The sequence below is a fragment of the Peromyscus maniculatus genome, chromosome 7, assembly GCF_049852395.1.
Source record: "Peromyscus maniculatus bairdii isolate BWxNUB_F1_BW_parent chromosome 7, HU_Pman_BW_mat_3.1, whole genome shotgun sequence".
Taxonomy (NCBI): domain Eukaryota; kingdom Metazoa; phylum Chordata; class Mammalia; order Rodentia; family Cricetidae; genus Peromyscus; species Peromyscus maniculatus.
In genome coordinates, this window is record NC_134858.1 from 105201157 (window position 1) to 105225549 (window position 24393).

Sequence of the window (24393 nt, forward strand, 5' to 3'; positions counted from 1 at the left end):
ACCTAAGGAACAAACCCAAGGTGGTCCTCTAGCTTCCATACATAAGCACACACACACAAAAAAAAAAACTATATTAACATTTTTTTGAGGTTTCATAAGGTGCTGATTTTATTTTTTTATTATATTTTTTTTATTTTACAATACTATTCAATTCTACATAACAGCCACAGATTCCCTTGTTCTCCCCCTTCCTGCCCCCCTCCCCTTCCCCCCAGCCCACCCCCCATTCCCAACACCTCTAGATCAAGGCCACCCCCTCCCCAGGACTGAGATCGACTATATTAACATTTTAAAGGTGTCATTATTCACAGTTTGCATAGCAATCATTAGTTAGTAGTACTGGAAGCAAGGCAAAGGGGTTGCCAAGTCCACAAGTAATAAATACAAATAAAAAGCATGTAACATCACTAATTACTGCTTTCCATTAATATTTCAGATTTCACATCCAAAATAAATACAGAAAATATTCTCATATAAGCATCTTAGAGAAAAATAAAATCTGTAGTGTAGCAAGTTTAGAAATATATGGGGAAATTCACCTTTGAGAAGTGGTTCTCCATTAAAGAGAATTTTGGCCACATAACATTGGTAATATCTTGCATTCATTTTCAGTCTTTCAATATTGGGGGAAAACAGACAGGGGTGGAGGTGATAAGGCTTCTTGTGGAGAGAGACCATATGTGATGCTAAATATCTCATATCACACAAGATGGTTTCTTATAGCAAATAACTGCCCAGACCAAAATGTCATGCCAACAATGAAAAGGCCTAGTAGTGCTGAATAAAAACTTGAATGTGCTGTTTTTCTTCTAGTAATTGCCTTAAAACCCCCAATAACCCAATTAAAAAGTGGGGTACAGATCTAAACAGAGAATTTTCAACAGAGGAATCTCAAATGGTCAAGAAACACTTAAAGAAATGTTCAACAGCCTTAGCCATCAGGGAAATGTAAATTAAAACAACTTTGAATTCCATCTTGTACCTGTCAGAATGGCTAAGATCAAAAACATAAGTGATAGCTCATGATGGAGAGGTTGTCGAGCAAGGAGAACACTCCACCATCACTGATGTGAGTGCAAACTTTGGAAATCAATATGGCAGTTTCTCAGAAAATTGGGAATCGATATACCTCAAGACCAAGCTATCACACTCCTAGGCATACATATACCCAAAGGACACTCCATCCTATCACAAGGACACTTACTCAACTATGTTCACAATAGCTTTATTCATAATAGCCTCAAACTGGAAACAACCTAGATGTCCCTCAACATCTAGAATAGATAAAGAAAATGTGGTACATTTACACAATAGAGTATTACTCAGCTGTTAAAATGATATCATCATGAAATTTGCCTTAAAACATAGTAAAATGAATTATTCTACTAGCAAACTAATGCCTAAAACTCTCAATAAATTTTTAATGAAAATAATATAATAATGCTGATACTTTTTTAACATAAGAAAAAGCACAATACTTCCAATATTAGGCTACCAAAAGGTAAGAAATGTAAACAGTATTAATTATGAAAGAGTAAGTAGATAGATGGAACTTGAAAAAAAAAAAGCAGCATCCTGAGTGAGGCAGCCCAAACCCAGAAAGACAAATATGGTATGTACTCACTTATAAGTGAATATTGGCTACAAGGCAAAGAATAACCATGCTACAAGCCACAGATCCAGAAAGGCTAGGTAACCAGAAGGGCTTAAGGGGGACACTTGGATCTGCCTGGAAAGGGAAAATAAAATATATTTTGCTGGTAGACTGGGAACAGATGGAAATGGTAACAGGAGGGACCAAGTGGGGGTAGAGGGGGATAGAGAGGGAAGAGTCCTGGAAGAGGCAACTATAAAAGGAGGGCATTTCAGGATCAGGTTGAAACCTAGGTACAATGCAAACTCCCAGGAATCTACAAGGGTGACCCTAGCTAAAACTCCTAGCAATAGGGGATACATAGCCTGAACTGGCGATCTCCTATAACCAGGCAAGAACTTCTAGTGGAGGAATTGAGATACCAACTCAGCTGCATAACCTTCGACCCACAATTTGTCCTGCTTACAAGATGTGCTGAGGTAAACGTGGCACAGAAATTGTGAGAATGGCCAACCAATGACCAGTCCAGCCTGAGACTCATGCCATGAGAGGGAGCCCACCCCTGACACTGCCTGAGTGCTAGGACCCAAAGGATTGATGGCCCAGAGACCTAGGATAGAACCAAACACGAATTTCAAAGAAAATCAATGTAATGATGCCTAATGATATCCACCTATACACATAGACTGGTGCCTAACCCAACTGTCATCAGAGAGGCTTCATCCAGCAACTGATAGAAACAGTTCAGAGACCCACAACTAAACATTAGGCATATCTCAGGCAATCCTTCAGAAGAGGAAGAGGAAGGATTGTAGGAGCCCAAAGGGGTCAAGGATATCACATGAAAATCCATAGAATCAACTAACCTGGACTCATAGGGGCTGACAAGGCCTGAACCAACAACCAGAGAGCCTGAATGGGACTGACCTAAGCCCTCTGCATATATGTTACAGTTATGTATCTTGGTCTTCTTGTGGGTCTCAAGAGTGGGAGCAGGGCCTCTCTCTCACTCTTTTACAGGTTTTTGGGACCTTACTCCTCGTATTGGGTTTGCCTTGCCCTACCAAGAGCCACAGAAATATGAAGTAGGAATTCAGCTGACTATGGCAAAGCTAACACCTGGAAGAAGCCAAGCGCCCTTCCAGAGGATAAAGCTAAGACTTAAGGAGTCTTGGTGATATTGGCTTTTGAATATTAGCCATTTCCTACAATGAATTTCTTGTGTGCTAATGTAGCTTTTCCATTAATTCTCTTTCTAAGAATAGTGTGTTTGATCATTCATTGGGCACAGTTTTTCCCTACACAATTAAGGTATTTGGATAACTTCCCCCAACTGTGTTGACAACAGTCACACAGGCAAGACTTCTCTTTTCCAGGCATTTGTTTCCATTTTTTAGCATTTGAATCAGATATCTGCCTTCTGTAATTATCTCTTTAACAACTCTTCAGGGCCAGGGCCATCTCCAGACAAAAGCATTTTATCTGAGAGACCTCTCAAACATCCAAGGACAGACTGCAGATAGATAAACATCCAGACCACCTGCTAGTCTCCTAAAAATAATGTAAATATCCATATGGAGACAACTGGCAAGGCCAGGCAGACATTAGGTATAAAGCCTTGTTTCTTATGCAAATTAAACTCTCCTTTCTCCCATAGCCCAAGTGGTATCTCTAGACTTTAACAATTACTCAGAACAAAAGGGTTTTTACACTCCAGGTACATCAAGCTGTGACACAGGCTGCCTAGCTACCCCGACCCTGCCAGAAAACACTGAGACAGATACGGATCCAAAGGAAAAGAAAAAAAAAGGCAGTTGTATTTTACCCATGACTTGGTGACATAAAACTCCCAACATTTTACCTAACCACTTCTAAAAATATAGTTTGAGCACATAAATTTCCCTTTTTGATCTACTAACCGATTTTAGCCCTTAGTTGACCCCACCTCCTTTAATCACTCCCCTTTTGGGTTGCAAATGAAGCTGACAAACACTGCTCTTTGTGTGGATCTTATGACCCAGAAAATCTGGCATTGCATTGTCAAAGTATTACTGTTTGTAAGTATATATATATACTGGTACCCCCACAGCACTGGGAGATTTTGACTTAGAAGAATAAAGTGAATGGACTAAAGAACTCTGTGTACTTAGATTCATTCAACAACCCTCACCACTGGTAGCATCTCTTTTGGAACCCTGGGGACTATAAGGGGATGGACCCCAATAGTCTTTGTTATTGCCCATCCTTAATACAAGGGGAGGTGCATAGTCTTACTGCAACTTGATATGCCATGTTTGGTTAATATCGCTGGGAGGCCTGCCCTTTTCTGAATAAAAACATAGGAGGAGTGGATGGAAAGGGTGGTACATAGGGGAAGCAGGTAGGAGGGCCTGGGAGAAGAGAAGGGAGGGGAAACTGTGGTCAGCATATAAAAAATAATAAATAATAATATAATAATAATGAAACATTAAAAATGTTTCTAGATATAACTGATAATTAAAATATATATTGTTTTATTAAGTTAATAGTAATAATGGACTGAACACAAAAAATTTGATATATAACATCAGTATTCAATGCAGTCTTATTTAAGTTCACATTTTAACAAAATTTTTAATATCAACCAAGAAATGCCCAGTTAAGCATATTTTCATTTTCCCCACTTTGCATCTTAGCCATAAATTCATCTAAATAGATGTGGTTCCACAGCACTAAAACTATAAATAAGTCAATTTAGTTTTTGTCAAATCTCGAAGAAAACGTACTTAAAGGTATGACTAGGCTTCTTCAAGATAAGCATATAACTATAACCACATTTGCATTTTCTGTGATATTTGAAAAGTCATATTAATACTGCCTGAGCCTTAGAAGACTCGTACACAATTCTGCCAAAAAGATGACTGCAGCTACTATATAAAGGATTAAAGATGAACTAGAAAACAGCTGTTATGACTGTTAATAATATATGAGGCAAATCCTACACATTGAGGAACACAATGATAAACTCTCCATTACCTTCACATTAGGCTTCTTTGTTGAAACTCCTCTGTACCAACCTAAAAAGATATTAAAATAATGTTACTGTCATTCTATAAAAGGCATAATAGTTATTTTAGAAAAAGCAGATGAATGTGATATTTTCCTTACTATACTTTGGCTTCATTAGGATCTACATTGAGGTGCTAGTAGCTTACTCTTGAAGGAATAGGTTTTTATCTTTATTCAGTTTTGGTTTTTATGGCAGATAGGAAATACAGTCCAGACTGTTCTTGATTCATTTACTCTCCCATGCAGCATACTATACTATTCACTTATTTGTTGGTTGTTATTGTTTCTGTTCAGTTGCTAAAGTCAGTATCCCTACTATTACAGAGAAATCAATCTTTTTCCCTTTCAGCATTTATATACAGCAAAACTAAGAAGATTTCAATTACCCAACAGAAGTATAATTTTCAAGCAAAGAAAATTTTATTGCCAATCTTTCTCAATTCTAATCTATTATTTTCAGAGTTTTGCTACATAGTTCACTAGTGTTTGAGAGGAAACAGCATGTAAAAGTATAAACTAAGAAAAGTACATACAAAAGGAAAATGAAAGTGAAGAGTATAAATAACAGCTACTATTAACTGAGAACTTCTGTTATTAATTTTACATATTGGAATTGAGGGCATTTTCCATGTACTAATCTTCAAATCTCATGACAGTGCTATGAAAGGGGGAAAAAATCTAAATTTCTCACGTGAAAACAATAGACTACAAAAGAACAGAAATTCTGCTTCTTTTAGTAACAACAGCTAAAACAATAAATTTCAGTAATTAGTTTCACAAACTGAGTCTCAATTTCTTCATTGATCATTTTAGATAATCTTCAGCACTTGGGAAACAAAGGCAGGCAGATCTCTGTGGGGTTGAGGCCAGCCTGGTCTACAGAGCTAGTTCCAGGACATCCAAGGATATACAAAGAAACCCTGTTTTAAAAAAAAAAAAAACCTTTAAAAAAAAAACATAATCTTACTACACCTAACAGGAATATATTGAGACACCACGTGGCAGAATGAGTCTCTCTAAAAACCTTGCAAATGAATGAATGAATGAATGAATACATACATACATACATACATACATACATACATAAAGCCATGAATGCTCTAAAGCTACAGTATTCAAAGTTGTGGGGTACTGGGGAAAAAATAGGCAAACAATCTACCGAACAAAAAATAAAATCCATAAACAGACCCACACAGACTTCAACTGACCCTTGACAAAGAAGCAATGGCAACACAATAGGAAAAGGTGTTTTTTTTTTTTTTAGCAAATCCTACAAGAACAACTGGTATCAACTTGGGAAAATAAATAAATTATATACATATACACTCAGCCCAACCCCCAACTCAGGCAGAGACCCCACTACTCAACCAGAGGTCACACTAGCCACCAGAAGCCCAGGTAGGCCACCCACCTGTGGGCACCCTACTCTGTTGGTATCCTCCACCCTGTCCTTAATCCCACCATCCTCCTTGTTTCTGTGTCCCAGATCACAACTTGGGCAGAGACTCCCTGCTCAATCAGAGGCCCTACCTGCCCAAAGACCAAAGAGGATACAGAAACCAAGGAACAAAACACTCATCCAACAAAGATGAATTCAGAAAGCAGCACCTAGACCTATAATCACTCTAAACCCAGATGCCTAGAGGCCAGCTAAGAACACAATCAACAACTGCCAAGGCAATAGTTACCACCAGAGCCCAGCTATCCTACTACAGCAAGCCCTGAATATTCCAACACAGCTAAGCATAAGAAAACAACCTTAAAACCAACTTTCTGAAGATGACAGAGGTCTTTAAAGAGGAAATTAATAATTCCCTTAAAGAAATTGAGGAAAAGACAATCAAAAAATTAGAAGAAATCAATAAATCCCTTAAAGAAAGCCAAGAATAAACAAATAGTTGAAGGAAACAAATAAAACTGTTCAAGACCTGAAAATAGAAATAGAAGCAATAAAGAAAACACAAACAGAAGGAATTCTGGAAATGAAAAATCTAGGTAAGAGAACAGGAACTACAGATCAAGCATCACCAACAGAATACAAGAGATGGAAGAGAGAATCTCAGGCATTGAAGACATAATAGAAGAAATAGATACATTGGTCAAAGAAAATGTTAAATTTAAAAGATTCCTGACACAAAACATCCAGAAAATCTGGGACACTATGAAAAGACCAAATCTAAGAATAATAGGAATAGGGCTGGAGAGATCACTCAGAGGTTAAGAGCATTGGCTGTTCTTCCAGAGGTCCTGGGTTCAATTCCCAGCAACTACATGGTGGCTCACAACCATCTGTAATGATATCTGACTTTTTAGATGTAAAATCAAAAGCATGGTTCATTAATAACTGATAAGCTAGACTACATAAAAATGTCAAGTTTTGGCCCTATGAAAAACAAAGCAAGTAAGATAGGCTATTGAGAAGGAGAAAATCTTTACAATGAACATATCTGATAAAATACCATTACCTCAAATATATATGTAAATACCATTACCTTAAATATATATAAAGAATGCACACAACTCAACATGAAGAAAATAATCAGCCAACCAGGTATGGGAAAAGAAAGGGGGGAAAAAAGGAGGGAAAGAAAGAAGAAATGATGGGAGTAGAATGAAGGGGAAGAGAGGAAATCAAATTTAAAGATAGATGAAAGATAAAGCTAGACATCTCACCAAATAAGATATACAGATGATGAATGATAGATCAAAAGACAGTCGTTAGTCAACTGATTAAGGAGTTGCAAATTAAAATAGGCTCCAACTACACACTGGACCACCTAAATCTGGAATATTGGTAACACAAAATGCTAGGTAGAACCTTAAAAGTATAGTGTTTATTCATTTATTAACACTACATGAGCAAAATTTAAAATGTCATGTTCCCCTGCAGTCAACCTTTTCCCAAACCTTCTTTCCCCACAACCCTGGCAAACACTGATCTAAATAGCTTCAAAAAAGTATTATCAGCTGGGGGTGGGGAGGGACGTGGACACACGCCTTGGAAGGAGGCAGGTGAATCTCTGAGTTCAAGGCCAGCCTGGTCTACACAGAGAAACCCTGTCTTGAAAAACCAAAAAAAGAAAAACAAAAAGGTATTATCATCTCCTCAAATGCGATCACTCTTAGGATCATGCATTGCACTCACTGAACTTCAGTTATCACATTTTCTTTTTATTTATTAGCATGAATTAACTAATACTACTGAGGTAGAGTGTAGTATTTCCATACATGCATATGGTGTGCAGTGATAAAAATCTAACCTTTTTTTTCCCCCATCTTTTACCCCAATATATACATCCCAGTCCCTGGCAATAACTTCGATTTTTCAGGTTAACTTTTTTTTTTTTTTTGGTTTTTCGAGACAGGGTTTCTCTGTGTAACTTTGCGCCTTTCCTGGGACTCACTTGGTAGTCCAGGCTGGCCTCGAACTCACAGAGATCCACCTGCCTCTGCCTCCCAAGTGCTGAGATTAAAGGCGTGCACCACCACCACCACCTCCGCCCGGCCTCAGGTTAACTTTTTTTAACTTCTAAATATGAGAAAGAGTGGGCAGTAAATGTCTTTCTGTGTCTAGATTACTTCATATACCATGATGTCCTCTAGCTCTATTCACTGTATTGCCAACGAAAGGACTTTGATCCAGTCATTGTAATAATATTCTATCATGAATACAAAACACATTTCTTTTTTTTAAGAACAGAAATTAATTTATTGTACAATCTAGATATTATAGTTGGGTGTAATTTCAAGTGTAGTTTTTAGTACAGTGTGGTGAAATGCAAAAAAACATTTCTTTATCCATTCATTTGTTGGTGAGGTAGAATCCTTATTTTAGCTATTATGAATAGTGCAGCAATAAACATGTGCATACATGAAACTCTCTGTTACACTGACTTCATCTCCTTTGGATAGCAACCAAATACAGGAATAACTGAATCATATGGTAATTCTAATTTTATAGCTTTCTGAGGAATCTCCAAACTGTTCTCCATAATAGCTGTACTAATTTACATTCCTACCAACAGTACATAAGAGTTGCTTTTTTTCTCCACAACAGTAGCATTTTTTGTTATTTTTTGTCTGTTTATAATATCTTCTAATTGGAATAACATGGCATCATACTGTAGACTTGATCTGCATTTATCTAACAATAATGATACTGAGCATTTTTCAAATACTTGAGAGTCAATTTTATTTATTCTTTACACCTGCCACCACAACCACAAGTCACATCAAAATTACAACATGCTGTGGGATGTTCTGTATGTCCTGTGGGAGCCCGTTCTTGGGTTCCTCGTGGCTTTACCCAGCAGGTCCACATAGAGGATGATTAGGGCCTGAGTTGAGCGCCAGATATTGGTTAAATTATTAAGGCCACTCCATGTAGTTAAAAGGAAATTTATTTAATGGCGTAACTTACAAATGAAGGAATAGGTAGGTTGAGGTTCTGGGAAAGACGCAGCAGTAGTCCAGCAATGTTCTCTGGAGAACTCTCTTCTGTTCACCTCTAGCATCCCGGCTCCCAGCAGCAAGAGAGCACGGCACCTCGGGCCCTCTCTTAGCCCCGCCTTGTGGGCGTGACAGTTACCAAAACCTCAATGGGGGTTGGAACTTCCAGACCAAAGCTGGAATGGCTACCACACAACATAAGTTTAAAAAACAAAAACAAAAACAAAAACACACAACCAAATATTTCATTGGGAGAAATACTGTTCTTGTTTCAAGTCTGGTTGTTTACAGTCACTGAACAACCTCTTATATGTAGGTCTTCTTGTCTCAAGTGCTTCACTATGTATATGTCAGAACATCGCTCACAGTTTCCTGCCTCAAAACACTGGAAGAAAGAAACACATATAAGGGCTCCCATCAGCACAACACTCAGAGATTCTACAGGCTGATGACTTTGTGATGAAACACTGTCCAGGATGGTCTACATCGAACACCTATCCACTTATATTTTTCTTCTTAATAATACCCATTCTAACAGGGGTATGATAGCACACTATGGTTTTGGTTTGCATTTCCCTGATGATTTGTGATGTTGAGTATTTTTCACATGCTAATTTGCCTGGCATCTTTAGTTTTCCTTTGAGAAATGTCTACTTGAATCTTTTGTTCCATTTCAAAATATTTGCTTCTTTGCTAGTGTGTTCTTTTCATACTCCTGATAATAGTTCTTTGTTACATATATAGTTTTCGAGTATTTTCTCCCATTCTGTAGGTTACATCTTCAGTCTGTTATTTCCCTTTGCTATACAGCAAGCAGCTTTTGAATTTGACAAAAGCTCATTCATTAGCATTTGTTTTTGCTGCATGTGCATTTTAGGCCTAATCCAAAATTTCCCTGCTCAAACCAGTCGTTAAATGTTTCCACTATGCTTTCTTCTAGAAGTTTTATAGTTTGGGGGTCTGACATTTAAGTCACCAATTCATTTTAAATTGATTATATAAATAATTTGAGATAAGATGGTATTTCATTCTTCTACAAGCAGAGATATCCAATGCTCAAAATATCCAGGCTAGATGTAAAATGTTCCCCACAGAACTGTGTGTTCCATCACTTGGTTCTCTTTAGTAGTGCTGGTTTGGAGGCTAATCTGAACCTTTCACAAGTGGGACTTAGTTGAAGAAAATGGATGAGCAATTCATCAACAGCTCCAGGAATAACAATGCAAACTCACTTCAAAAACTGTCACTTAAGGGCTGAAGAGATGGCTTAGCAGTTAAGAGCACTGCTTGCTCTTCCAGAGGTCCTGTGTTCAATTCCCAGCAACCACCTGGTGGCTCACAATCATCTACAGTAGGATCTGATGCCCTCTTCTGGCATAAAGTTGCACATGCAGATAGAGCACTCATACATAAAAATAAATAAATCTATTTTTTAAAAAAAAGAAAGAAAAAAACTGTCATTTGAAAGTGGTGAGTTAATCTTGTATCCAGCTACTTTGCTGAAAGTGTTTACCAGCTGTAAGAGTTTCCCAGTGGAATGTTTAGGGTCACTAATGTATATTATCATATCATCTGCAAATAAAGACACTTGACTTCCTTTCCAACTTGTATTCCCTTGATCTCCTTCAGTAGTCTTCTTGCTCTAGGTAAGACTTACAGTACTATATTGAATAGGTCTGAAGAGTGGACAACCTTGCTGTGGTCCTGATTTCAGTGGAATTGCTTTGAGTTTCTCTCCATTTAAGTTGATGTTAGCTATGGGCTTGCTGTGAACTGCTTTTATTATGTTGAGGCATGTCCCTTGCATCCCTAATCTCTCTAGCTCTTTTATCATGAAGGGGTGTTGAATTCTGTCAAAGGCCTAATAAGATGATCATGTGGTTTTTGCTTTCAGTTTGTTTATATAGTGGATGACATTTACTGGTTTATGTATGCTGAGCCATCCCTGCATTTCTGAGATGAATCTTACTTGTTCATAGTGGATGAGGGTTTTTGTTTTTGTTTTTGTTTCGTTTTTTGATGCATTCTTGGATTCTGTTTGCAAGTATTTTATTGAGATTTTTGCATCTATGTCAGTGGTTCTCAACCTTCCTAATGCTGCAACCCTTTAATACAGTTCATCATGCTGTGATGATCCCCAAACAGGTCACGACCCACAAGCTGTGAATCACTGATCTATGTTCATAAGGGAAATTAGTCTGTAATTCTCTTTCTTTGTTGGGTCTGGGTATCACAGTAATTGGCCTTGTAAAACTAATTGGATAACCAGGTGGTGGTGGTGCACGCCTTTAATCCCAGCACTCGGGAGGCAGAGCCAGGCTGATCTCTATAAGTTCGAGGTCAGCCTAGGCTACCAAGTGAGTTCCAGGAAAGGCACAAAGCTACACAGAGAAACCCTGTCTCCAAAAAAACAAAACAACGAAAGTCTCTAGATTTCCCTAGATATCTGTTATGTCCCCATTTTCATCTCTAATTTTGTTCATTTGGATCTGCTCTCTCCATCTTTTAGATAAACTGGCTAAGGGTTTGACAATTTTACTCATTATCTCAAAGAACCAACTCTGTTTCATTGATTCACATGTGTGTGTGCCTGTGTGCGCATGCGCACACACTTCTATTTTACTGATTTCAGCCCTGAGTTTGATTATTTCTTGCCATCTATTTCTTTTGGGTGTGATTTCTTCTTTTTGTTCCAGAGCTTTCAAGTGTACTGTTAAGTTACTAGTATAAGCTCTCTCCAATTTTTTATGTAGGCACTTATTGCTATGAACTTTCCTCTCAGAACAGCTTTCATTGTGTCTAATATTGGAAATGTGTGTATTCATTTTCATTCAATACTAGAAAGTAATTTCTCAGTTTCTGTCTTGACACATTTTTCATTCAGTAGTGAGTTGCTCAGTTTCCATGAATTTGCAAGATTTCTGTTGTTCTATTGTTGTTGATATCCAGCTTTAATTCATGGTGTCAAATAGGATACAGGGTATTATTTCAATTTTCTTACATCCATTGAGACTTACTTTGTGTCCAAGAACGTTGTCAATTTTGGAGAAAGCTGCTGAGAACAAGGTATATTCTTTTGTGTTAGGTCCATTTGGTTTATAACATCAGTTAGCTCGCCAACATTTCTGTTTTAAGTTTTGTCTGGATGACCTGTCTATAGGTAAGAGTGGGGTACTGAAGTCACCCACTATAGCTGTGTAAAGGTCAATATGTGATTTAAGGTGTAATAGTGTTTCTTTTATGAACTTGGGTCCCCTTGTGTTTGGTGCCTAGATATAAAGAACTGCAATATCCTCTTGGTGGATTTTTCCTCAATGAGTATGTAGTGTCCTCTATCTCTTTTGAGGAGTTTTGGGTTGAAGTCTATTTTGTCAGATATTAAAATGGCTACATTGGCTTGTTTCTTAGGTCCATTTTCTTGGAATATCTTTGTCCCTCCTTTTACCTTGAGGTGATATCTAAGTTAAGGTGTGCTTCTTGGATGTAACAGAAGAATGGATCCTGAGTTTCGAATCCATTCTGTTAGTTTATGTCTTTTCATTAGGGAATCGAGACCACTGATATTCAGAGTTATCAGTGAGCAGTGTCTGTTGATTCCTATTATTTTGTTGTGGTGGTGTGGGGTTTTTTCCCTCCTTTTGGGGAAAATATAAAACTATATGCAAGTCATAACTTTCCCTCTCTTTCTCCATATTAAGCCACTAAATGTTCTTTTATCTATTCCATTCTTCCTTATTCTTGATGAAAATTCAGACTGTGTTTTATTCTTTTCTAGCTGAGGCTAGTAGATAAGAGTGGCTGATCTGCAATCAAATGTATAGTAGCTGAAAAAAATGAATGAATCTATAAAATATGGGGTGATAAAATCCATATGACATATGACCAGTCTGTTGGTCAGTGTCTTAGGACTTCTATTGCTATGACAAAACACCATGACCAAAAAGTAAGTTGGGGAGGAAAGGGTTTATTTGGCTTAGTATGGTGATATTTTATTTGTGCTGAAATGTGATTTTATTTGTATGTTAATAAATAAAATTGCCTGGGGGTCAGAGCTAATAGCAAGCCATTGCAGAAGTCTGGCAGTGGTAGCACACGCTCTTAATCCCGATCACATGACAGGCAGATCTCTGTGTGTTCAAGGACACTACCAGCATGGAGACACACGCCTTTAATCTCAATACCAACCATAGAAGACCTGGAGGTCTGTATAGACAGGCAGTGATGAGGTCATGTGGTTGGGTGCTGTGGGATGTTCTGTATGTCCTGTGGGAGCCCGTTCTTGGGTTCCTCATGGCTTTACCCAGCAAGTCCGCATAGAGGATGATTAGGACCACGGGCCTGAGTGCAGGTGTCTGAGATGGTCTGCACTTGGCTGTACTGGGGAATGGTCTTTATGGCAAGTGTGTTGCTCTAATTGGTCAATAAATAAAACCTGATTGGCCGTGGCTAGGCAGGAAGTATAGGCAGAAAGGAGAAATAAAAGAACAGGAAGGCAGAATGACCCGCTACCTGCCAGCCACCACCCTGACAAGCAGCATGAAAAGATTCCGGCAAGCCACAAGCCACGTGGCAAGGTATAGATTTATAGAAATGGATTAATTTAAGCTATAAGAACAGTTAGCAAGAAGTCTGCCACGGCCATACACTTTATAAGCAATATAAGTCTCTGTGTTTACTTGGTTGGGTCTGAGCTGCTGTGGGACTGGCAGGTGACAAAGATTTGTCCTGACTGTGGGCAAGGCAGGAAAACTCTAGCTACAGTTGGGTTTACAACCAATGAGAAGGCAGAACAGAAAGTCAATAAAAGACAGGTACACAGAAAGTCAGTCTTTTTCTCATTGGAAGGACGGCAGCGACAGTGGGTGGTAAGAAGGTGGTTTTAGTATCAGCTCTTAGCTACTGCTCTGACCTCTTGGGCTTTTAACTCTGCATTTGGCTCTGTGTTTCTTATTTAATAAGACTGTTACATCTACAGCTTAGACTTCAGCACTGCTGTTCATCATGAAGGAAGTCAGGGCAGGAACTCAAACAGGGAAGGATCCTGGAAGGAGAAGCTGATGCAGACGCCATTGAGGGGTGCTGCTTACTAGCTTGCTTCCCATGGCTTGCTCAGCCCACCTTCTTATAGAACCAGGACCAACAGCCCAGGGATGACACCACCCACCATGGGCTGGGCCCTCCCCAACTGATCACTAAATAACAAAATGCCTTACAGCTAGATCTCATAGAGTCATTTCCTCAACTGAGGCTCCTTCCTCGCATGACTCTAGCTCGTGTCTAGTTGACACAAAAAAACAGCCAGTACAATCAGTTTAAACTAACACACATATAATGTCTTTACATAGTCTCTTACACACAGTAACTCAGTAAATAAGAGGCAGTTGACAGGAACAAGAAACACTAAGGCCCTATGTTTGCCTTTTAATGATAAAAATTTTCAAGGAAAGACTAAGCTTATAAAATAAGTCTGAAGTTGCTTAATATAGTGTAGATTTTAGGAGCCCAAAAACACACATGTCCAAAGATCTATGTAAAGACCCTTTTGAAAAAGTTAGGATATACATTTTTTTAAAAAACAAGTGCAGCCGGGCGGTGGTGGCGCACGCCTTTAGTCCCAGCACTCGGGAGGCAGAGGCAGGCGGATCTCTGTGAGTTCGAGGCCAGCCTGGTCTCCAAAGCGAGTTCCAGGAACGGCGCAAAACTGCACAGAGAAACCTTGTCTCGAAAAACCAAAAAACAAAACAAAACAATAAAAAACAAGTGCAAATCCATACATGAACTAACAACTATGCTTCTATTCTCACCAACAAGATGATTAAAAAAACATACTATTAAGGAGATATATCATTGCAACAAAATGACAATCACTAGACCTGAAACCAGAAATGAGTATGAAGAGCTTCAATACCTACAGAAAGCAAACGACTCTTCCAATATTAAACAGGAAAGATTTCTTCTCTATAAAACCTGTCCACATTTATCAATAAAACCTACACTATTCATATATGATTTTATCTATGATCCCCATATTTAGGTATATTGTCTGTATGTATGCACATGTGTGCATGCATGTGCATGTGTATATACAATGTGTATGTGCACCTGTGCATGTGGATGACAGAAGTGGATACTGGATGTCTTCTTCAATCACTTTCCACTTCATTTTTCTGAGACAGGGTCTCTCTAAACCTTGGGCTCACCAACTCATCTAAAATGGCTGGCTAGTGAGCTCCATTGATAGGATTACAAGCATGTAGTCCTGCACCCAGATTTATTTGTGGGTGTCAGGGATCAAATGCTTGCACAGCAAGTACTTTATTGACTAAGCCATCTCTGCAACTATTGGTGAAATTATTAAGGCCACTCCACGTAGTTAAAAGGGAGATTTATTTAGTGGCGTAACTTACAAATGAAGGGATAGGTAGGTTGCAGGGTCTGGGAAAGACGCAGCACAGTCCGGTGGTGTTCTCTGGAGAACTCTGCTCGGTCTATCTCCAGCGTCCAGGGTCCAGGAAACAAGAGAAGACAGCACATCCGGATCTCAGGTCTTCAAGGTCCTCTCTTGGCCCCGCCTTATAGGCGTGACAGTTACCGAAGCCTCAATGGGGGTTGGAACTTCCAGATCAAGGTTGGAATGGCTACCCACTACATGCAACCCTAAAGTCCCCTCATCACCACTGAAATCTCTCATAATTTGAACTACAGCTGTTACAGCTAACTTTTACTTTTAACTCAACTTCACATAAAATACTATCTAAAGCTACCCATCTGTTGGTTGTCTTTTTTTATCAAGGCTTAAAAAGAAACTTCAGCCAAAACGAAGATATGAAAAGTAAATTAGAGATATGAGAGACTAAAATAAACTGAAATGTCTCTTTTGATTTGCTGTCCCAAGCACACACTGGGCTAGTAGAAAAAATGTTCTTAGTCTACACTGCTATTATTGAGGGTAAAATGTTTCATGAAAAGACAAACTGGGTGTCCTCTAAATCAGGTTTACAAAAAATTCTTACAACTCCTTCACTGACACAAGAAATACATAAAACATTTTACGCTGAAAAGAGCCGATCAAAGAGCTGCTACAAAGTAAGTGGGAAAAAGCAAAACAACAACAACAAAACAAAGGGGAAAAAAGTAGAGTTGAAATTCCACTTAGAAAGTGTAGTATCAATGATAACCAGAATGTCCCTTAAAAATGATTTTAAGGCCCCTAAAATAAAATAAATAGGAAGTAAGAAAATAAAGAAAAAAGTAGAAAAGTAACAGTAAAGCCAAGAGCTCTGGAATATTAACTGGACCTGTTGTGACTCTTCTAACATTAGCCCAATTTGGAATAGAAATGGCCCTATGCTATAAAATTTGTTTACTCAACTTGTAATTCTAGTGAGGATGACTGAAAAAAGTGAAGCATTTTTTTAAATGAGCAGAAATTTTTACTTATTCATTTCTTGTGTTTGAAGTACTCTTCGATGACATCCTTGGCTAGAGATTCTTTGCCATAGTCCTTAACCACTACCCAAGTGCAACCAACCACTTTCTGTGGCTTCCCCTTTCTATCAGTTTTACAGGGGTCTACCCATTCCCCTAGCTTCTTGTTGTCGTCAACTTTAATTAGGTTTATCTGGTGCTCAACACAAGTGCCTACACCAACTTGACATCCATAGGCTCATCACAACTGGATGCAACCACAAAGATGGGCTTGGTGCTTGTCTAAGGCTTTGGCAGCTTCACAGATGCCACAAGCTAGGCATCATGGTGGGGATGGTCTTCAGCACCTCTTGTAGAGCAATACTGATGTTCACTACACCTTCTGCAGCAATGCCTTCCTCTGTCAGAGTGGTGGATTACATGTGAGGCCAAATCTTGAAGGCACTGAGCCTCCACCTCCATGCAATTCAGCAGCAGCAGGGGGAGAGCAAAGTGAAGCATTCCTATTTCACTGCAAACATTACTAATTACATTCACTAAAAATAAGTTAAATACATTTAATAAATATATAAAATTCAATGATGTATACTCAAAATCTACATTAAAATACTTAAAACATAAACTCTTTAAAAACAAACAAACAAACCTCCAGGATGGCTCAATGGGTAGAAAGGCTTGCTACACAAGCACAGCAACCTGAATTTGATCACTACATAAAAGTGGAAGGAAAAAATTGACTCCACAAAGTTGTGCTCTAAACTCTACACATACACTGTGGCATGTGTACCCATATCCAAATACCACACTATGTTCAAGCACATGCATGGATGGATACACACAATAATAAATAATTTAAATGTTATTTGTAACCAAATGTGATTAAAAATTAAGGTCTGAAATCAAACTAAATTTCTGACACATAGATATTATTTCTTCTTTTATACTAGGGCTTTTTAATGTAAGAGTGTAAATGGTTACTTTTACTGCACTCTGACAGAATACCAGCTCTAGGGAGGATTTATTTTGGCTCACGGTTTGAAGAGACATAGTCCACTGTAGCAGGCACAGGACAGCTGGTCATACTACCTCCAAAGGAAGGTAACAAAAAATGTATGTATGCCAGCACTCAGCTAACTTCCTCCTTTTTCCCTTTTTGCTTCCAGACCCCAACCCATTTAGAGTGAATTTTCTCTCCTCAGCTAAATTACATCTCTGTAAATACCTTCAAACACATACCTAGAGATCTCCTAAGTAATAAGATTAACCATCACAAAAAGTTATTTACAGCACAATTAAGCAATTGGGTCACAAAGAAAATGACAATATTACAGGAAGCCATTTTAAATAAAAATAACCACATTAGGCTGAAGAGCAAGAAGCAAATCACATGTTTAAGAAGACCTGAGTTGACAATACTTCCAAAGATAATAAATTCATAAAAATGGTCTAAACTATTTAAAGGTCACTGAAGTACAAAAGAAGAAGAAACTGAGAACACTTAGGTAATCACCATACAAGAAGGAAGCACACCAGAGTGCAACTGTGATAGCATCAGTAAGTGCTCAGTGATTACTTAATGTGAGAAGAGGTGAGAGTTGTGTGGTTTACATTTGTCCTCTTAACTGTGGATTGTATTTTACTTCATTAATCACACCAAACACTTCATATATAAATTAAAAGTCACTTTAAATCAACTTGAAAAATTAAATATGGCTTGTTTTGTTTGTTTCATTTTAATTCTGTTATATTAAACAAGCAAATAAATAAGAGAAATACAAATAAATAAAATCTATTTGAAAAAATATTCTTAGTCTTGGTATAAATGAGATTAATTTGTGTGAAAGGCATAATTATTTAAACACATGCATAAAAATTGGTAATGGCTTAGTCTTATGCCACATTCTGCACTACAAGTTTTACCATGTATAATCTCAAATACTGATGAATATCACTTTGCTAAATATACGTTATTGTTTAGATTATAAAATGAACTTAATAGTCACCCAATGCAAGTGAAACCATACTATCTCATAGAGGCAAAAAGAACCACTACAATTGCTATTGACAGAGAGGCTGCAGAACAATGTGAGCAGTGTTAACTCAAAGAATGAAGCCTCTATACAGGCCAGGCCGTGAGACAATTAGCAGCCAAACCAGGTGCAAACCAAGCAAATTGGATCAAAAGTACCAAATGTAGCTCAAGGATAGTATCCCCTTCGACAAGTTTCAAGCCTTTTATTTCAGAGGTGTAATATATTTTTCATTGACAAAAGTAAAACAATCCAAACTTACTGACCCCTAACTACAGTAACAAATACCCATGTAGACAGAGATCACAGTAAAGCACAAGATACTTAAAAAACAAATACAATCTCTTCTCCATCCCATAATTTAAGTCTGATTTAAATTTTTTTGAAAAACCATCAGGCCTGATAAGATGGCTTAGCAGGTAAAAATATTTGCTGCATAAGCCTGGTGACCTGAGTTCAATCCTTAGCCCTATGTAAAGACAGAAGGAAAGAACTAATTCCACAACATTGTCTTCTGATCTCCACCTAGGCACCATGGCACACATGCCTGCATATACAGTAATAATAAAAAGGATTTTAGTTGTTTCTTTGTGAAGGATAGACTAGACTGACTGCACATTCTAAAAGTAAGAAATGTAAGAAATGTAAGAAACCAACTGTGGATTTAAGGTCAAAAACAAAACCTACAACCTTTAAAATATTTTCTTACTTTGGTACATCAATAAAAATATGCATAGTCTTCAAATTCTTGGCCTCTTTTCCAATCATATAAACTAATAATAAGCAAGAAAGAAAGTGCCAACCAATTAAAAACCTAAGAAACTTCTAGCAGAATTCAGCCCCGAAAAGTGGGAACATAATTATTCAGAAGGCTGACTTTCAAAATTATCTTTCCATTATTTTCACTGAAAAACCTAAAGAATAATCTTGTATATTTATTCACATAATTTAATACTATTTTAAGTCTTCATTTATGACCTACTACTATAAAAGATGATAATCAGCAAAAACTAAATATGTATTCAAAAACTGAGATTTTCTTTCAAATGAGTCATTTTCTCTTGAAACTATTCTGGAGAGCCCTAAACAAATTTGAACAATGCTGTCACTGATCAAGAAGATACTTGTAAAATTCTACAATGAAAATATCCTTAAAAATGCATTTGTAAGAGCTGGGTATATGGCTCAGTGGGTAAAGTATTTACCATACAATCAGGAAGAAATGCGTTCAGATCCTCAGCACCTAGTAAAACGCCAGGCACAGCAGCACTCATCTGTAATCTAAGCACTGGGGAGGCAGAGACAAGAGGAGCCCTGGACCAGCTAGCTTTGTCAAAATCAGTGGGCGGACCAGTAAGAGACTCTATCTCAAAAACAAGGTGGAAGAACAACTGAGGAAAATGCCAGATGTCTACCTCTGGCCTCCACATGTACACACAAACACAAATCTGTGAAATCTCTGGTTCCTTCTCAGGTAAACTACTTCAAGAAAATATAAAACTTAACAAAGTACATGAAAAAACTGATGAAAGAACACAAGCACAAATACCACAGATAGGACTTGGGGCACTATAATCCCTAAGAAAAGAACTGTGTAAAGGTGAGTTCCTCCATTCACCTGATATTGTTCTCTGAGGATATCCCATTAGAAAATGATAATCTCCCTAAGACAATGAGGTTGAAATTGAAGTCTACCAAAATAACTGTTGTCTTCAAGGATAAAATCCTGTAAGAAAGTGAATTACAGTCAATCCAAATTTTTGTATATAATCTCTACTCCTATGACTACCAGTTTTGTAAACTGGTAGCCATGGATGGGCTCCAGAAAAGTAGCAGCTCCGAGGCTTAAAGGCTAGGTAGACCCACTCTAAGAGAAAACAACACAGTGACTTCAACAGAAACTCTGCAAATCAAGTATTAATTAAGTGAAATGTATTGTTTTTACTATTGTGTGTATGGATATGATGTGTGGGGAGATGGGTGCATGTGTGCCACGGAATGTGTATGGAGATCAGAAAACAACTTTGTGTGGTTGCTTCTTTCCTTCTACCTTTACGCAGGTTCCAAAGATTGAATACAGATCCTTAGGCTTGCACAAGAAGCACTTTTATCCATCCTGCCAGCCCAATTAAGTAAAATCTCTAAATGTTAAAATATCCACCAAACTAAAATTACCCACCTAGGGAAAACAATGACAAATTGAAAGGAGATTCACATAAGTAGAGGCTAAAAAAGAATGCAGCCAACCTGCTCTAAGAGAAAATTTTAAGATGGAAAGAAAATGATTCTGACAGAACTTTGCAAATGAAGAAAAAACAAAGGAAAAGCAATGGAAAGGGTTAATGAATGTGAAAGAAAATAAATACAAACAGAAGTAAAATAGATGATCAGAGGACTGAGAAGATGGCTCAATCCGTAAAAGCACTTGCCTCACAAGTATAAGGACCTGAGTTCAGATGCCCAGAACCCACACAAAAAGTCATATGTGGTGGTTCACATCTGCAACCCCAGCAAATGTAGGGTAAAAAGGGTCAGTGGAAGAAAACCTGGCCCTGAGACCAGAGCCAAAGAAATACACCCTGCCTCTAACCAATTCGGGAACTGAAGTCCAACCAATCCCTGAGCACAAAAACCAACCTATCCCTAAGCACTCAATGCAACCCATCTCAGAGCTTGTCCCAAGCTCAGGAATTGAGAAGCTACCAATCCCCACCCTGCAAATCTCTACCTTGGAAAGTTTGACCCCTAAGAAACCCTATATAAGGCCTGTTCAGTTTGGGGCTGCCCTTTTTCCACCCTGGCAGAGGCAGCCACTCTCCTGGAATCCTCCCTCCCAATAAATCTGTGAGGGAGTTTGTGGTAACAACTTTCTTTCACTGGAGAGGAGCAGAGAAGAGTAACAACCTTTGCAGGAGCAGAGCAGAACACTTTGGCTGGGAAACTTTCCCTTGCTAGAGCAAAGTGTTACACTCCAGGGAAGCTGAGCAGAGCTGTAACATTTCTCCTAAGCAAAGCAGAGCAGAGAAGAACAGAGCTGTGACAACCTCTCTTGGGGAATCCTCCCCTGCTGGAGCAGAGTTGTTACGACCATGGCATTAGGGAAACCTTTCCCAGAGCAAGGACTGTAACACTTTGCTGGGGAAACTGTCCCCAACCAGAACAGAGCTGTAACACTTGGGATACCTTTCCTTTCAGAGCTGTAGGTAATCCTTGGCTTCCAACTGCCAGGATACCTTTCCCTTCAGAGTTGTAGGTAATCCTTGGCCTCCAACTATCAGGATAGCTTTCCCTTTAGAACTACAATACTTACAGCAATGGCAAGATGTGAGGCAGAGAAAGGTGGGTCCCGGAAAGCTTAAGTACTGATTATATAACAGAGCTCTAGGTACCAAAGAACCAATACCAGAGGTTGTCCTCTGATCCCCATATGTATGTCATATACAGGTAAGTAAGTAAGCAAATAATTAATTAAGAGCAACATAAAACATAAGGGGAATATAATTTAATCACTATGATTGTCATATATTGTTGACAGTATAAAATTAATGTAGACTTTAAAGCCAAACTGCATGTTTTACACTCTTAAGGCAGATGCATCCAACCTTTTGACAGTGTAACATAGTGTTGTCATCTACAAACGTGTTGGGCCATATTCATTAGACATCCTGAGTGTCAAGTACAGGATACAGGCTGCAGGTTGGACATACTTGTTCTAGAGTAACCACCAAGGGAAAAATAAAGCACAAAAGAAGAATGTAAGAACCAAAGGATAGAGAGCTAGCTATTCCACAAAAAGACATCTTCTGGACATAACATGGCCACTGATGTACTGCAGCTGTGGTTACATGCATGAGATTGGTCCTGTCAATATTTCATCATGGATAAGGGAGGGGCTCATTGGGCCCTATCCTCCTCTGAAGTAACTACTGGCAGTCAATGATTACTGGAGGAGGGGTGTCACTTTCTTGAGTAGTGTTAACTACCCACTGATAAGCTGCTCCAGTAAATAACCTTCCATTCGTGTTTGTGCAAGATAGGCAACTCAGTAGATTGATATCTCTCTCTCTCTCTCTCTCTCTCTCTCTCAAACGCGAGCACAGATAGATGGACAGACTAACAGACAGGAATTAAAGTGGGAGGGGTCTTGTTGGGAAGAAGAGTTTCATCAAAAGGAGAGGAGATAAAAGAGGAAAGGAATTGAAAGTGACTAAAATTCATTAAATGTATAAAACTGCCAAAGAATAAAAAATTAAAAAATAAATCTCAAAACTTCTACCACAGCAAAAGAAAGACAACCACCAAATGAGATACATTTCATCCTCAGTCCCAGTACTCATGTCTACAATTTCCTATGCCTTTTGAGGATATGCTGCATGGATGCGATTAGTACTCAGCTATTTCTATTAGCACCTAGGGTCTCAGCTATCTCAGGTACGGTGATTCCACTCTTTCAATCCCTTCCCAACTTTCCATATCCTGTGGATATATTTTTACAACCTGTATTTCATTTTTGTAGTGCTTTCAAGAGATAAAAGTAGATGTAGTTACTCAATACGCCACTATAAACCAGGTATGCTGATGCATGCCTTTAGTCCCAGCACTCAGGAGGCAGAGACAGGCGGATCTCTGAATTCGAGGCCAGCCTGATCTACAAATTGAGTTCCAGGACAGCCAGGACTATAAGGAGAAAAACAAAAACAAAAACCTCCACTATAATCCAAAAGTTTCCAAACATTATTATCAACACAGTAGCAAATTTGTATCCTTATAAAGGAAGTTTTTACTTGCTCAGAGAATTTCAAATACCTTTTGATAAAAAATCTCAATATTATTTTAAAAATAATAATATGATATACCAAGGTCCCTAATAACATGACACTATTCATCTGGGTGGTATAAACTAAAACCTGTTTTTACATTGCCTGTTAACTTATAGCCACAAATAGCAAAATGAATTAAAGATCTGATGCAAAATCCATACCTTCTTTTCTGAGTTTTGATAGTAACACTCAAGGAACTATAACAGAACATTTTTTTAGAAATGCCAACTATGGCATACCTGAATATAAACTGAGATTTTTTTCAAATAATAGCAAAAGGATATTAGTTTATTTAGTCACCTAAAATTTCCATGAAAACAAATTGCACTCATTTCTTTTCTTCTTGCTGTGACAAAAACTGACAAAAGCAATTGAAGGAAAGAATGGTCTATTAGGATGACAATTTTAAAAGGAATGCAGTCTATCATAGTGGGAAAGACATGATAACAGGAGCATGAAGAACGCTGGCTGGTCATAAAGAAAAAAGAATGCTGCTATTTAGCTCACTTCCTCCTTTTTATTCATTGGAGAATCCTGGCCCACAGAATGGTGCACTCACATTCAGGGTGAGTCTTCCTTCCTAACTGCTCTCAAAGCAGCCTCACAAACATGCCCAGAATCATTTCAAGGACCTATTTTAATTATCTTACAGAAGGAAAATTTGAAGACTAGCAAGATTATGTTCATTGCCCTAAAATCATCCACAATAAAGCTATATACAGAACTCTGGTTTCTCAAGATCCATTTCACTATCATCGCCAAATAGTCAAAGGTGTATACAAATGAAAATACAAGACAAAAGAACTTCTAAACACAAAGGATATCTATCAGGTTGAGTGGCCAGGAGCCATTCATCAACTCCCATGAAAGACATGACAGATTATCAATGTTACTTTGAAGCTCTAATAAGTTGGATTTCAAATATACACACAAAACTGTAACACAAATTAAAACCCTCCTCTGCCCACCAGAGCCTATCCTCAAGCTTCAGGAAAAAGTAAACAAAAGCCTATATAAAATTTCA

The 24393-nt window shown here is 38.1% G+C and overlaps 1 protein-coding gene and 1 pseudogene across 15 annotated transcripts in view; both read right to left on the reverse strand.

Annotated features, from left to right (window-relative positions):
- The window catches only part of Dock3 (dedicator of cytokinesis 3), a 351959-nt gene that overhangs the window by 297347 nt on the left and 30219 nt on the right, over positions 1–24393 (reverse strand). For all 15 annotated transcript variants that reach the window (XM_076575472.1, XM_076575468.1, XM_076575464.1 and 12 more), the window contains one exon: positions 4610–4650. In XM_076575472.1, the coding sequence (XP_076431587.1) occupies positions 4610–4650 (41 nt within the window). The remainder of the gene's footprint in view (positions 1–4609; positions 4651–24393) is intronic.
- Positions 16177–16929, reverse strand: LOC102917743 (small ribosomal subunit protein eS12 pseudogene; annotated as a pseudogene).